Here is a 13074-nt window from a genome sequence, read left to right as displayed (position 1 = left end):
GCTGCCTAGCCGGTGAATGGGCCTGGGACTTCTCGCCAGCACACCGGGCCGCCGCCTGACCTTTTCCAAGTTATATTATCAACTTTAATTGCGAGTGACATTTAGCAAATACAATGTCAACTTAAGCCCAGCTCCGCCGTGGCAAATAATTATGTTCCAAGCATGACCTTGAATGTCTCAGGCAGATATGCAATTTTCCCCCCGACCGGAAAATGTGTCATCTCCTCCGCCTATCCGCACCGCGCAGCCCCTGCCCGCAACCCCCCACTCGCAGCAAAACAGGGGCTGCATTTTAATGTCTGGAAGTCCCCAATCCTGGAGCCTTTGCCGCCTCCCGTTTGAAATCTTCGCCCTCAGGTGGCAGCGGATAATTCCGTCCACTGCTCCTGGTCAGTGGTGGTTAATTCCCCCCGCGTTTCAAAAAAACGGTTTGATTTTTAACCACTCTCCGCCCTCAACCTTCACAGGTTATGTGGACTTATTCCAAGCAGTGATGGGGAGGGGGGGAGGTTTCCATAGTCCCTCTGCAAGTTTACGTGATTGGGATTAGACACTCAGAGTGCGCTTAACAGGAAATGTGACCCGATTCCACCACATGGCCTGAGGATAGGGCTGCAAACACAGTTAGCAAAGTGGCATCCACATTTCCTCAATATACCTGGCAGGCCATTTCATTGTGACTGGACAGGGAGAGAGAGACGCCATATCAAAGTGAGGGGGTGTATTAGGTATCCGTATCACTAATATGTGTGAGTGCTCACAGAACGATGAGAACTGTTTCATGTGTCCTTCCAAAAAAAATATTGTCAATGTTTGCTCTAAAATGTATTATAAGATGTAATATCATAATTCATGGACATGGTTATGCTTACATTCCTAGACACTGTAAAACTACATATACTGTATATACAGATACATGTACAGTATAGGTGTAATCCACGCTGTTTTAGTCTAGGACTACTGTACTGTAGGTGCAATCCGGGAAACTGGTCAAACGTGTTCTAACAAAAAGGTGCTACAGTATTTAGCTTACATTTAATTGAACACACCTCCCCCTGATTCAGCGACGACCAACTAACTCCAATTCCTCTACATCTACATCCCTGTACAGACACCTTGTGTGGATCTTTAACTCCTTCTCAAAGGGCATGCTTTGGTTTATATCTGAGGGGCCACTGAGCTTTGTGTGATTAGCCCCGCATGCTATCCTATATTTCCGCGCTCACCCTTGATCTTTATGTATGCGGGTGTTTTCGCAAGCCCAAAGGGAAATCAAGAGGAGACCCAAATTAGGCGGCAGAGGAGAGCGTCTATACCAGATTTGCCGCGCTCTAATTTTGTGGCGGGGGTCTCTGGCATGCCGCCTTATGCTTTTCAGTGATACCGCCAGCCTGGCAGGGAACCGCGCGGGCACAGGGATCACAACATGGCGCCCGATGCAGATAAGCAAATCAAAGGTTCGCTCCGAGTCCCTGTTTACTATTGAATTAGAGAAACGTAGCGAGAGGAGGATGGGAAATGGAGAGAAATGTGAGAAGGGGAGGAGGTGTGTGTGTGTGTGTGTGTCTGTGTGTGTGTGTGTGTGTGTGTGCATGCATGTGTTTGAGTGCATATTATGTGTGTGTGTGTGTGTGTGTGTGTGTGTGTGTGTGTGTGTGATGGTGGTGGTGTGTGTGTGTGTGTGGGGGGGGGGGGGGGTGTTTACAGAGGACAAGCATTGATGTGTCTCAAATAAATTAATTGCTTTGAGCGGGTGGCATTATGATGCTGGCAAAGGAGTCATTGCGATGCGTTTCATTTCCAGAGATCACTTCAGAGCATCAACAGAGAGGATATTAGGTTCCAAATCCATACAAGACTAAATGTCGCATATTTTTGTGCAATTAGAATCACGGCGAGGGAGAATGTAGACTATACATACAGCCTTATCTGCGGGCTTACTTTTATGCAGCAGCAGATTTATTGACTCAAATAGAACAGTAGCGTTTTACTCGCTAGTGATGTCATGTTCAGGGCTTACAGTCGCAAACATCTCGAAATCCGCACAATAAAACTCAGAGGTAATCTATATAATCGAGTTTTACAATACCTCCTCTGTTTCAGGCCGTAACTACACGTTGTGACAAAATTATAGAGTGCTACAGTCTCACACTATCATCTCTGCTTTGAACAAGTGCTCTGCAAATTGTTTAGTGGTTCTGGCGCGGCGATAAACACCGCAAGCTGGAATCTGGCCGGGTTCAGCAGAAAAGCGCTCGTTTTTTTACGCCCGTCACCGATGCATACCGCGTCGTTATCTCAATAAGACGCCCCATTTTCGCAGCAGCGCGGCACTTCCCCCTTGTCTCTGGAGATAACCCGGAAAGGAGGCGGGGGGGCTGACCCAGAACTGTCAGAGGCGACCAGCGGAGGATGCGCATGTCCCTCACATGGGTCCCCACACGCTCCTCGCGCTGGGCTTCCAGCTACCCCCAGCTTAATCCAACCCAGTGCCACTCAACTCGCTCACTCACTCACTCAGCCACCCAGCCAATCTAATCCTCTGGTCGGGCACGGCCAAGACATGCCAACGGAGTCACAATCACTTGCTCTTGCGCTTGAGCCGCCCTGTTCGACTCCCCACTCGACAGCTGCTTACAGGCAGGACATCTGATGCAACAATCTGACGAGGCCAGAGGAGGAAAGCAATTTGTTTACAGGCCGCTCCTTTTTTTATAAAAGTCCCAATTTGATTAGCATACAGAGGGAACAGCGTGAACTCTCTGATGCTGAAAAAAAAATAATGGAGGCCTGGCTCTAACTACTAAAATACAACAAAGCGCGTCTTAAAACAAAGTCACCAGCCCGCTGTGGAATTGGCGTGGGCATCCCGTCTTAAGCGAGGGCTTTGATCAGGCACAAAAGAGTTAACACCTATGGACAGGTCAGCCGCGCTGTCAGGCGCTCACCTTCACTCGCCCCCCTCGCTCCATCTTAGCTCCTCCGCTGACTGATCCGACCTGGCGGAGAGCGGTGACCTCAGCACCCTCTTCCCTCTCGAACATCCCCGCCGAGGCTCATCCATCAAAGCGCCCTGCCATCTTAAGAGGACGCTTTAATCTTAAATTATAGACATTCTATCCCCCCACCCCCACCCCGACTCCGACCATCCCTGCCCATTTAATCTCGTACATAAAACGCTTCCCGAGGTTTGGGGAGAGCAAACCGATCTCGCTGATGGTCTGCGACTAAACTGCGTACGGAGGAACGCAGAGGGCCAAATGCCGGTGCCCCGAACATAACAGCCGCCGTGAGCTTGCAATCAGTGCTTGATGCCTTTCGGAGACGTGGCAGCCATCGGAGATGCATTTTTTAAAGTCATATCTGCGATAACGATATGAATGTTTAATGAGGATTCGTTGAGATCTTTTTCTTCCTCCCACTGTCAGGAGAGACACTCGGCGTCAAAAGGCTCCGGCGTAGACAGGGGCTGCTGAGGAGGAATTTGCAGAACGAGCTGCTTAATGTGTTTTCTATTTCTCACTTTCTCCAACAAGCCTGCCGATCCATAATTCATAAGGCAAAGCGTGGAGCAACTTGTCTATGGTACACTATTTTTTTTTCTTTGCCTACTGCATACCCCCCCCCCGCCACACACACACACACACAAACGCTACCCCCACCCATCCCCCCCATGCTCTTTTTTAAATATTTTATCTCCACCAAAAGGTCTGACACAGCAGGGAATTGATCACTGTCGCTGGTCTGCACCAGGAGTCTCTCCTCCCTCTTCCTGAATGACACCCTTTCACTGGTGGGCTGGTGTTGGCAGCCTGCTTGAACGCTTGAATAATTGCTTAATCGTTCAAAATAAGCACTAATATTTCAACGCGGACTCCGTCGTTTCCACTTTGATTTATCGGTGTGATTTTTGTCATGATTTAAGGCTATTTAGTGGCCAACAACCTTAACCAACAACTCGTAATACTGCTAACATTAATTCACATGTCATTATACAGCCAGGCAGTTTTGATTTTGATTCAAATCTTTTAAAAACATTTTTTTTCCCACATGTTTAAAAGCAGAGGCAAGCCACCTTGTCCAATAGCACCAACCAGAGGCGTTATTTAGTTTATACATCAGCATGAGGGTCTGGGGGCCCTAAGGGGGTTGGGTTAAAACACACACCATGGATCCATGCACTAAAGGATGTAGTCAATCACACCTCTACCTGGTTCCCCTGGATATTACACTGCATGGAACAAGATTGACATTCTTAAGAAGTGGCCTTGAGGTTGCTGAGGCAAAGTGAAAGTATATCTGTCTGGGTGGAAATAAAGCCCCGTGATAAGGCAAACACAGAGCTACACAAAGAGCAGGCTAGAGATTTAAAACATTAAAAATAAAAAGTAGGAGTAAAAGGAAGACAGGAACAGCCAGAGACGGGAAGGGAAAAAGAGACGGAACACTGTCCTCACCTGATGTAGTAGTCGTTCCTGATGAGCATCAAGTGCTGGAGGATGGACAGAAGGTAAGGCTCGGCTGCGGTGTCTCGTACCATGTTGGACAGGAGGTGGTACACCTCACTCATATCAGTGAGCTGGAGGTTAAGGAAGAACACTACCACAGCACAAGGTCAACCGAAGGACACGTTCATTAGGCTTTGACATTCTCACCTAGGGCAAAACCTTCACCTGGTGCATGAGCTACATCAACAACAAATCACTGCAAGACGTGCATACACCTTAAGCGGATTATTCCAGTTGCTCGATCATTGCCAGTAATCTTTTTTTTTTTTTTAGTGTGCATGCAAACGCGCTCAATGTGACAGTTGCAAATCAAACTAAATGGGCAGCAATGCAAATCCTGGTTAGGGTCATCCCTAAAAGCAGGTCACAAGTAGACGCTGCTATTTTTTGCTAATATATCAAGATATATTTGTCTAATTATGGCTCATTATGAAACATGAAAGCCAGAGAAAGATAATTTGTTCTCAACAGGAACAAGTACGGAGTCTGAAACAGTAAAGTGTCAATATAATCAGTCCCCCTGGTCTGCCTGTCATTTGTTGTCAAAGGAAAGGAAGTGATCGAAGTAAAAGCTCTATACTATTGAATACTTAAAACCATCAAAAATGGATCACTTCTCAAGATGTTCCCTCTTATTTGTCTTGTATTGTGACTTGCTTGTCCGCTGTAGAGAAAATACACTTTCTTAAACTTGCAAAGCGTATTGATTATGTGTCCAACAGTGGCGCTCCCAAAGGAGAGGAGGGCAAAAGTGTTTCATGTCGAAAATAGATGTGGCATCAGAGAAAAATCATTGTCTGATCTGTTTTACTGTTTTTTTTTCTCTCCCAAAAGATAAGTTGTTGTTTTTTTCTTCATTCTTCCACTTTCTTAGAAAATGGCAGAGAGCTATTTATTTAGGAAACAATCACAACTGTCACAAGCCTAGACACGTGGGACTAACTTTGGAAAATAATTCCGAGAGCTCTTTACAAATTACACACCATGAAGCTAATCTAAAAATATGGATATAGTTTTGTTTTGTTTGCTTTTTTTCTCTCTCTCTCTCTGTCTCATGATAACCCATTTGACTGCATGCAATATTCAACTGGGGATTTTGAACCAGTATCAAGAATAAAATATATTAGATTATCTATTTGAACAACCAAGATCAAAAACAATCCTGAGGAACTTAAAAAAATAGCCTTCTGGGTTATTCAAATTGTTTGCTTGAGCAAAAAAAATCCCCTTTGAGTATTCATATTAGAAATCACGAAAGGGAAAAAAAAAAACAATCACATGAAAATCCATCTTTTAAATCTGTTCACTGACACAACAAATGCGAGTGGCATGGTGTATTCATATCAAACTAAGTAGCATCAAATGAAAGAAAATAAAACAACAGACTGTCTTCATCATGAGTGGTGTTTGTTTGGACCACACTACATCTGCTGAAATTATCATGGTGTGACTGTGATAGCATGCAGTGTCTGGAGGTTGAAACCCTTTCCTAGACAAGAGTGTCTGTGGCTGTGCCACTTGTCAGGAGACATGGGCCCTTTAAGCAGTGTCAGTAGTAAAGAGTGCAGAGAGTGAGTAGACATGGTCAGTGGTAGTGGGAGAGGGTGAGTAGAGAGTAGAGAGTAGGCTTGAGCAATGAGAGAGACAGGGGGAGAGAGTAGACTTGAGCAGGTGAGAGAAGGACAGAGTGGGGAGAGTACAGTAGGCACGAGCCTGCAGTCCACTGCTGAAGCAGCTGCAGCAGCAAGAGTGGCAGAGAGGTGAGGTGCAAGTTGTAGGCAGTGGGAGTGAGAGAGAGTGAGCAGAGAGTAGAGGCTTGAGCAGTCGACAGAGGGACAGAGGGACAGAGTGCGGAGAGTAAGCTTGAGCCTGCAGTCCGCCGCTGAAGCAAGCTGCAGCAGTGGCAGAGAGAGGGAGCTGAGGGGTCAATCCATCACCTCCACCTTATGCCCACATTAGCATTCATGAGACTCCGAGTCAGCCTCACAACAGTTAATATTCATAAGGGGAAGATGGAGAGGTGGCGAGAAAGAAAACAAGCGAATGAGTGGTACTGAGGAGAGAAGGAGAGAAAAAGAAAAGAGAGAAATAGAGCGAGGGAGAGAGAGATCGGAAGGGAAGAGAGACAGACAGGCAAACCCAAGGCACTCAGTATGATGCTCACAACTTGCTGATCAATACCAAATTGTCCTTGGAAACAAACATTGCCCCCCTCATTTGGGGAGCTGCTCAAGCAAATCATTAGGCCAGGTGGGGATTTTCTATTATTTCTTCCTCCGAGCGGCTCCTTCGGCTGTCACTCAAGCGATGCCTGCAGGCGGTGGCGGCGGCGGCGGCGGCGGCGGTGCCTGTCAGTGGCTCGGGGAGACAAAGGTTAGTGAAGTGAACATCTGTGTGCCGCTGGGCGGACCTGCCCCCGCCATGCTCGGGCCCTGTCAGGGGCAACATCATCTACAAGTCCTGGGAGTGCCACTCTGAATTAATAACAAGGGTCTCTCTCTCGCTCTGCCCCGCTCTGCTCTGCTCTTCTCTTCTCTTCTCGCTTCAGGATACCCGCGGCCAAACCGCGGGCACAGCGTGAGCACAGCGACAGCTCTCCGAGCGGGCCGAATCAAGTGGAGAGAAGAGGCGCAGCGGTCTGCCGCGCGTAACGTGTTGAAAAGACAGAAGGAAATAAATAAACAAACTAAGAGAATCGAATCAGAGTGTGCTGTTTTGGTGTAGAAGAAGGACAGGCGAAAATCGGATGGTAATGTGCAGCTGAGAAGTGATGACGCACACACACACACACACACACACACACACACACACACACACACACTCGTGTACAGTTGGTATCGTACGAGCTCCTACTGTATGGAGATGATCACAGCAGGTACACAAGAGGTGACGAAAGATCACCTCAGGTTATGCTGCGACTATAATGAGGGCCTCTGTCGAGGGAGCCCAGTTAGCTGGAAGCAGAAAGAGAGAGAGAGAGAGGGCGAGGGAGAGAAAGAGAGAGGGAGGGAGAGAATGAGAGAGAGAGAGAGAGAGAGGGAGCGAGGGATGGAGTGGGAGGATGAAAGTGGGGGCGGGTTATGGGGGTGGCGTTGGGGGCAGTTTGTTTACCAGGGGCGCTCTAAGACTCTAGGCTGGAATTGCAAAAATGGATTCTCAAATCCCCTCCAAATGAACTCAGGGCGCCGGCTCTAGGCCCCCGTAAGCTCGGCCGAGACACAAACAAGCCTCTTGACGCAGCAGGGCCGCCGCGCAGAGCCGAGCCGCGGCGCGCTGCGCCCCCCAAAAGGATATTCCATCTCGGCGTGGATGTCGTCGAGGCGGTGAGACAGCTCCTCGCGGTCCTCCTCTTTGTTCTCGTTGAAGACTTTCAGCTGGATGTCGAGCTCCTCCATCTCCTTCAGCTCCTGCAATTCAGAAAATGAAATGTGTGGACGGGGGACGTTTCGTATACCCTCCCACCCGCCAACGCACTGTCGAAACAGCATTGTGAACGGCACAATAAAATCAGTCGATTTGTTTTCCGCCGAAGCATTTGCAATGATAAATACTCGCACAACCAGTGATGGTGGTTCAGGAGCAATGTTTTTGCAATGTTTTGGTTGTTTTAGCCTGTTACTATTCAACTGCTCCTAAAAAAAATCTCTGTAGAGAAGGGCCACAGACCATAATTCAGTGCTTCTTTTACAGTACATGTGCATTTGTCAATAATACTGAGACAGAATGCTGAACATTCACATGGTAATATTGCACTTAAATAGCTGCACTACGCAATCTGCATTTATCTTCCTCTAATTCTAGCTGTCTGGCCGATCGAAAAGAGACATAATGGAGAAACACGCTCCACATATGACTGTCTGTTGCACTAACTGATGTGTCCTTAGAGCGCACAGAAAACCCAGCCAGACTGTTCTCTCCATCACTAGTTGTCCTCTCCCATTCTCCCAGGTCCCAGAGCGCCTAACATCCGCGACATGTTTTCTCCTCCTGTCTGAAGGTCCTGGTGCTTCTCGCGCCATCTCCACATGAATCACTTGCAATGGGGCTTTATGAGCGGTGGAAAGCCAAAAAGTAACCCAATTTCTGGCACCATCAATCATGACCTCCGCTCTCCCCGGCACACCATCTGTCTCGGGCAAGGCCAGTTCAAAGAGGCGAACAGCACCTAGGTGCCAAAACAGCCAGGCCTCAACTTTTCCCCCCTTACATTTACACGTCCCTTTGTTTGTTATTCAACAAACCTCTACACTCCACCCGACTCCACCCCGCCCCAAAAAAATGAAAAAAAAAACTCTGATACTATTTTTGTTGGGGATGACTAAAACCTCCGAAAAAATCATTCATCATAATTACAGAGCAATGTCAAATTTAATTGTCCTATTAAAGTTGTGAATACATTATTCATAAATTACTATAACGCAATCACACGCGGGGGCTCAGACAGAGATAATTACAATGATAGCTACAATAATAGGAGGAGCAGTCAAAATGACTTATTAACAAGCAGGAAATACCCACACAAATGAGGCTCAGACTGATGGAGGAGGCACACTGTATTTGTGTAAAGAGTGCTGAGATCTTTGCACTAATTGATAATGATGCCAGTGAAGGCCTTCTGTTTTTCTTTCCAATTATGCCTTTTATTCTCACTTACACCCCACACCGCCCCCCCCCCTCCACCCCATCTACAGAGTTTTTTGTTGTTGTTATTGTTGCTGTTGCTTTCTTCCTGTCTTATCATCTCTTTCATTGTCTAACTTATCCAACCCACCCCCATCCCATCAGCGTGTAATGTCTTTTTGTTTCTTTGATTTTCTTTTTATTGTTTTTTTTTTTTTATCATAGCCGATTTAAGTCAACAACCTCAGACGGCCGTTTTTGAAGGAAGACTATTGGTGCACACTGAGGAAGCCGATGACCTCTACATGTGGCCGACTCCAAAAATGACTTGCCACTACAGTGTGGGTTCGAGCCGGCAGGCAAGCAGTCTGTCCAAGCGAGCGAAAAAACCACTTCACTGCCAGGGTCTGCTTCCCGGGTGCCCCGTTGAATCGCTTCTAACTTTGCCTCACAGTGTTTACTGACCCCAAGATGACTCCGGGACTTGAACTTGCTATGTGTGCTCAGTTGCTCGTCCAGCATTTGAATAGCAGGAAAACGAGGCCGGATGGTCTGTGAAATCCTGTTCTACCACCGCTCAGCCCCAAATACATTTTGATGGGTTCAACAGTTTGAAATATATTGCCTTGTTGGAAAGGATGGGGAGGTTGCCTTAGATGACAAATGCAATTCAATATCAATGCAGGCTTTTTACCCCCTTTTCAAAAACCTAGTTTACTAACCGGTAGGATTTTCTTGAGGCCACAACGCAGGAACTCGTTCCGAAGATGTATCCTGAAGTCCAGCTCATCCGGAGAGGTCACCAAGGCATTGATCAGCTGCATACAAGCCACCTGTTGTCCAAAAAACACCAACGACACAAGACAGTCAGTCATTTTTCAAAAGGTTTACCACATAGCTCAAAGCACAGCAGAGAGTATTTTAATAACCAAGCCACATCCTGTGGAAATTATACAGTTAAAAATAGGCTGCATTTATTAAATTATTTTGTGAGGAAATGAAGACTGCATTTTAAATGAGAACTGAGTGTTACACTTCAAAGGGCGAAGAAAATAGGGTAAAATGGGGCAAGGAAAGACGAGTGAAATTAAATATCGCTGGTGAAGGGTGAGACCTCGCCAAGCCAGAGTGGACAGGGGGAGATGAGAGTGATTGAACAGACGTGCATTTTTAATTGATTTATTGGGCGAGGGGGAAAGGGCACTGGAAGTGCTGATGGGCTTTAACAGGCTGTAAGGCTGGTCCTGGGAACAAGCGAGGGAGAGAGAAAGAGAGAGGGAGAGAAGGAGAAAGAGAGACAAGAGAGATGGAGAGGTGAGAGAGAGCCAGAGAAAGAGAGAGAGAGAGAGAGATGGGATAATTTTTTGAGGCAGAATCAATTCGAAGCCTCAAAGAATCCCATGATCGATGTGTGAAAAGTGGTCTTTATAAATCTGAGCCAATACGTTTGTTTCGGACAGCGTTTATCGCACCACAGAGAGTTCTGTCCTTGTTTCTGCTGTGGGAGAGAGAGAGAAAGAGAGCTGTAGCCCCACACAAATAATTCCTGCCCAAAAAAACATCTCTTCAGAGGACAGGACCACAGGGATTCCCCTCAACCATTTGGGAATAATTGCCATCTGGAGGTGCAACAATACTTTGTTTTGTTGTTGTGTTTTTAAAATGTCTTTTCCACTGGCAGAGGGAGAGTGGACTGGAACAGGCTCGCACGAATCCAGCTGGGAGAAGGGGGCAGCGGATAGCTCTCACGGGCCGCCTGAGAGCTAATGGCTAGTCTTTACAGATGTGGGCGCTTTGTTATACTAGCAGGGGCCAGCGAACAACAAACAGAGCGGCCTCAGATCTGCTCCCGGGAGAGAAAACAAACTTTTTCTTTACCAAAATCTAATTTTGTTTCATAAAACGTATTTCCACTCTGTTTACGCAAGGGTGAGAATCAAAGTTTTTTTGTTGGTTTGTTTGTTCGTTTTTTTGAGGACAACGCTTCCTGCTATCAGATACAAATTCACACAATTCTTGGAAAAGGTATGGACCGGGAGGATAAAGGATGAAAGGCTAATATGAGCGGTGTGGAGCATTGTGGACATTAAGTGGACATTAAGTGGACATTAAGTGGACATTAAGCCCTCAGGTGCATGTACAGTATAATCGCAGAGATCCGTAGCAGCGGAAAGGTTTTCAGTGTTAACCACTGCCTTGTTGTCATACCGTCACTGCCACAGCTGGCTAAGCTTGGCTGGTGGAGCAGCGGGTGTAGTAGTAGTGTTGGTGACGGTGCTGCTGCCCAAATAGCTCGATGCACAGCGCTGCGTATCAAAACCACATTAAGTCCTCCTGTGTGCTTCCCCCAAAGTCTCCGGCTCCTTTGAACCTCCTGCATCAGCAGCGAATTTTAATTTACTTCGCAATTAATGCCAGCTCTTTTCATTAGTGGCCCACTTCTAAAAGAGGAGGTGGGGGGGAGGGGTCCTGCATCACTTCTGCCTTCTATCCTCTCTTCCTTACACACACACAACCCTCCTTTTTCATTTACTTTTCTCTTTCTAGCCCTCCTTTCTTCATTTCGCAGAGCATGATAGAGCAAAAAAAGAAAAAAAAAAAATGTTGTCCATCACTAATTCATATAACGTGTGTCTGGACCATGTATGCTCTCTGTCTGGTCACCCCACATGAGGGATGTAAGGTTTAAGGTTGAGGGGAGAGGGGGAGAGGGGGATGGGAGGATGGGGAGAGGAGGAGAGGAGGAGAGGGGGAGTGAGGGAGCGGGAGTGGGCTGTAATAAATGCAGGTGTGTTGCTGCATGGCTGCCCTTTTACTTCAGCTCCTGTGAGACCAAGCCCCAGAGAACACACGGAGAGAGAGAGAGAGAGAGAGAGAGAGAGCAAGAGAGAGAAAAACAGGGGGTGAAGTGGCAAAAAGAGTAATGTCAACAACATCTCTCTTACTTTTACTTCCACTTTTATTCCTTCTTTTATGTAACCTTTCCGTTTTTCCCGTTTTTTCTGTTTGTTTGTTTGTTTTGTTTTGTTTTGTTTTGCTGTTGTTGTTGTTGTTGTTGTTGTTGTTGTTGTTGTTGTTGTTGTTGTTGTAAGTATATGTATTTGTTTGTTTGTTTGTTTGGTTTACTTTTGGTGTCCTCAAAGTTTCTTCTGCCGCATCTGCTGTTTGTGACACCATGCTGGCTGATTAGCAAGTGGAATCAAGCTCTCCACCAGCATTCCAATCCTCTGCAGTTTGCTCCATCTCAAACCCTTGGTGCTAGCGCCTGACAAGCAGACAACGCGAGGGCCAGGAGGAGAAGGAGAGCAAAGTGCGTGTGAGTGTGTGTGTGTGTGTGTCTGTCAGTCATTATGTGTGCGTGGATGTGTGTGTATGGCTGTGTGTGTTTGTGCATAGGTAAGTGAGTGTGTGTGTGTGTGTGTGTGTGTGTGTGTGTGTGTGTGTGTGTGTGTGTGTGCATAGGTAAGTGTGTGTGTGTGTGTGTGTGTGTGTGTGTGTGTGTGTGTGTGTGTGTGTGTGTGTTTGTGTGTTTGTGTATGTGTGTGTGTGTGTGTGTGTGTGTGTGTGTGTGTGTGTGTGTGTGTGTGTGTGTATGGCTGTGTGTGTGTTTGTGCATAGGTAAGTGTGTGAGTGTCGGAGAGGGTGAAGGGGGCTGGCGAGTGCACAAGTCGACAGGGGGCTGAGGTGCAGCGGACCTGAGAGTGACAGGACTGTCAATTTCCACCTGGCCTCGACATCAAACACCACCCCGGAACCGTAGGGGCCACGCCGTGTGAGGGAGACGAGGGAGAGGGAGACGAAGGAGACGAGAGGGAGACGAAGGAGACGAGGGAGAGACGAGACCCGGCGCTGTCCACTGGCAGCGCTGCTTTTCAGTCTCTCGGTGGACTTTTGCAGCAGGGAAGGACATGTTGCCGTTTCGCGCATCTATTTTTCACTAGGATTA

The 13074-nt window shown here is 47.1% G+C and overlaps 1 protein-coding gene across 1 annotated transcript in view; it reads right to left on the bottom strand.

The window, feature by feature from the left end:
• The window catches only part of diaph2 (diaphanous-related formin 2), a gene marked incomplete in the record, with an annotated part of 415240 nt that overhangs the window by 273816 nt on the left and 128350 nt on the right, over window positions 1-13074 (bottom strand). The window contains 3 exon segments of the mRNA XM_062524176.1: window positions 4458-4574; window positions 7803-7915; window positions 9851-9961. Of these exon segments, the coding sequence (XP_062380160.1) occupies window positions 4458-4574; window positions 7803-7915; window positions 9851-9961 (341 nt within the window).

This window comes from Sardina pilchardus, chromosome 21, assembly GCF_963854185.1.
Source record: "Sardina pilchardus chromosome 21, fSarPil1.1, whole genome shotgun sequence".
In the NCBI taxonomy this organism is placed as follows: domain Eukaryota; kingdom Metazoa; phylum Chordata; class Actinopteri; order Clupeiformes; family Clupeidae; genus Sardina; species Sardina pilchardus.
The sequence above is the reverse complement of the archived record's forward strand: the minus strand, read 5'-3'. Positions and strand labels throughout refer to the sequence as shown.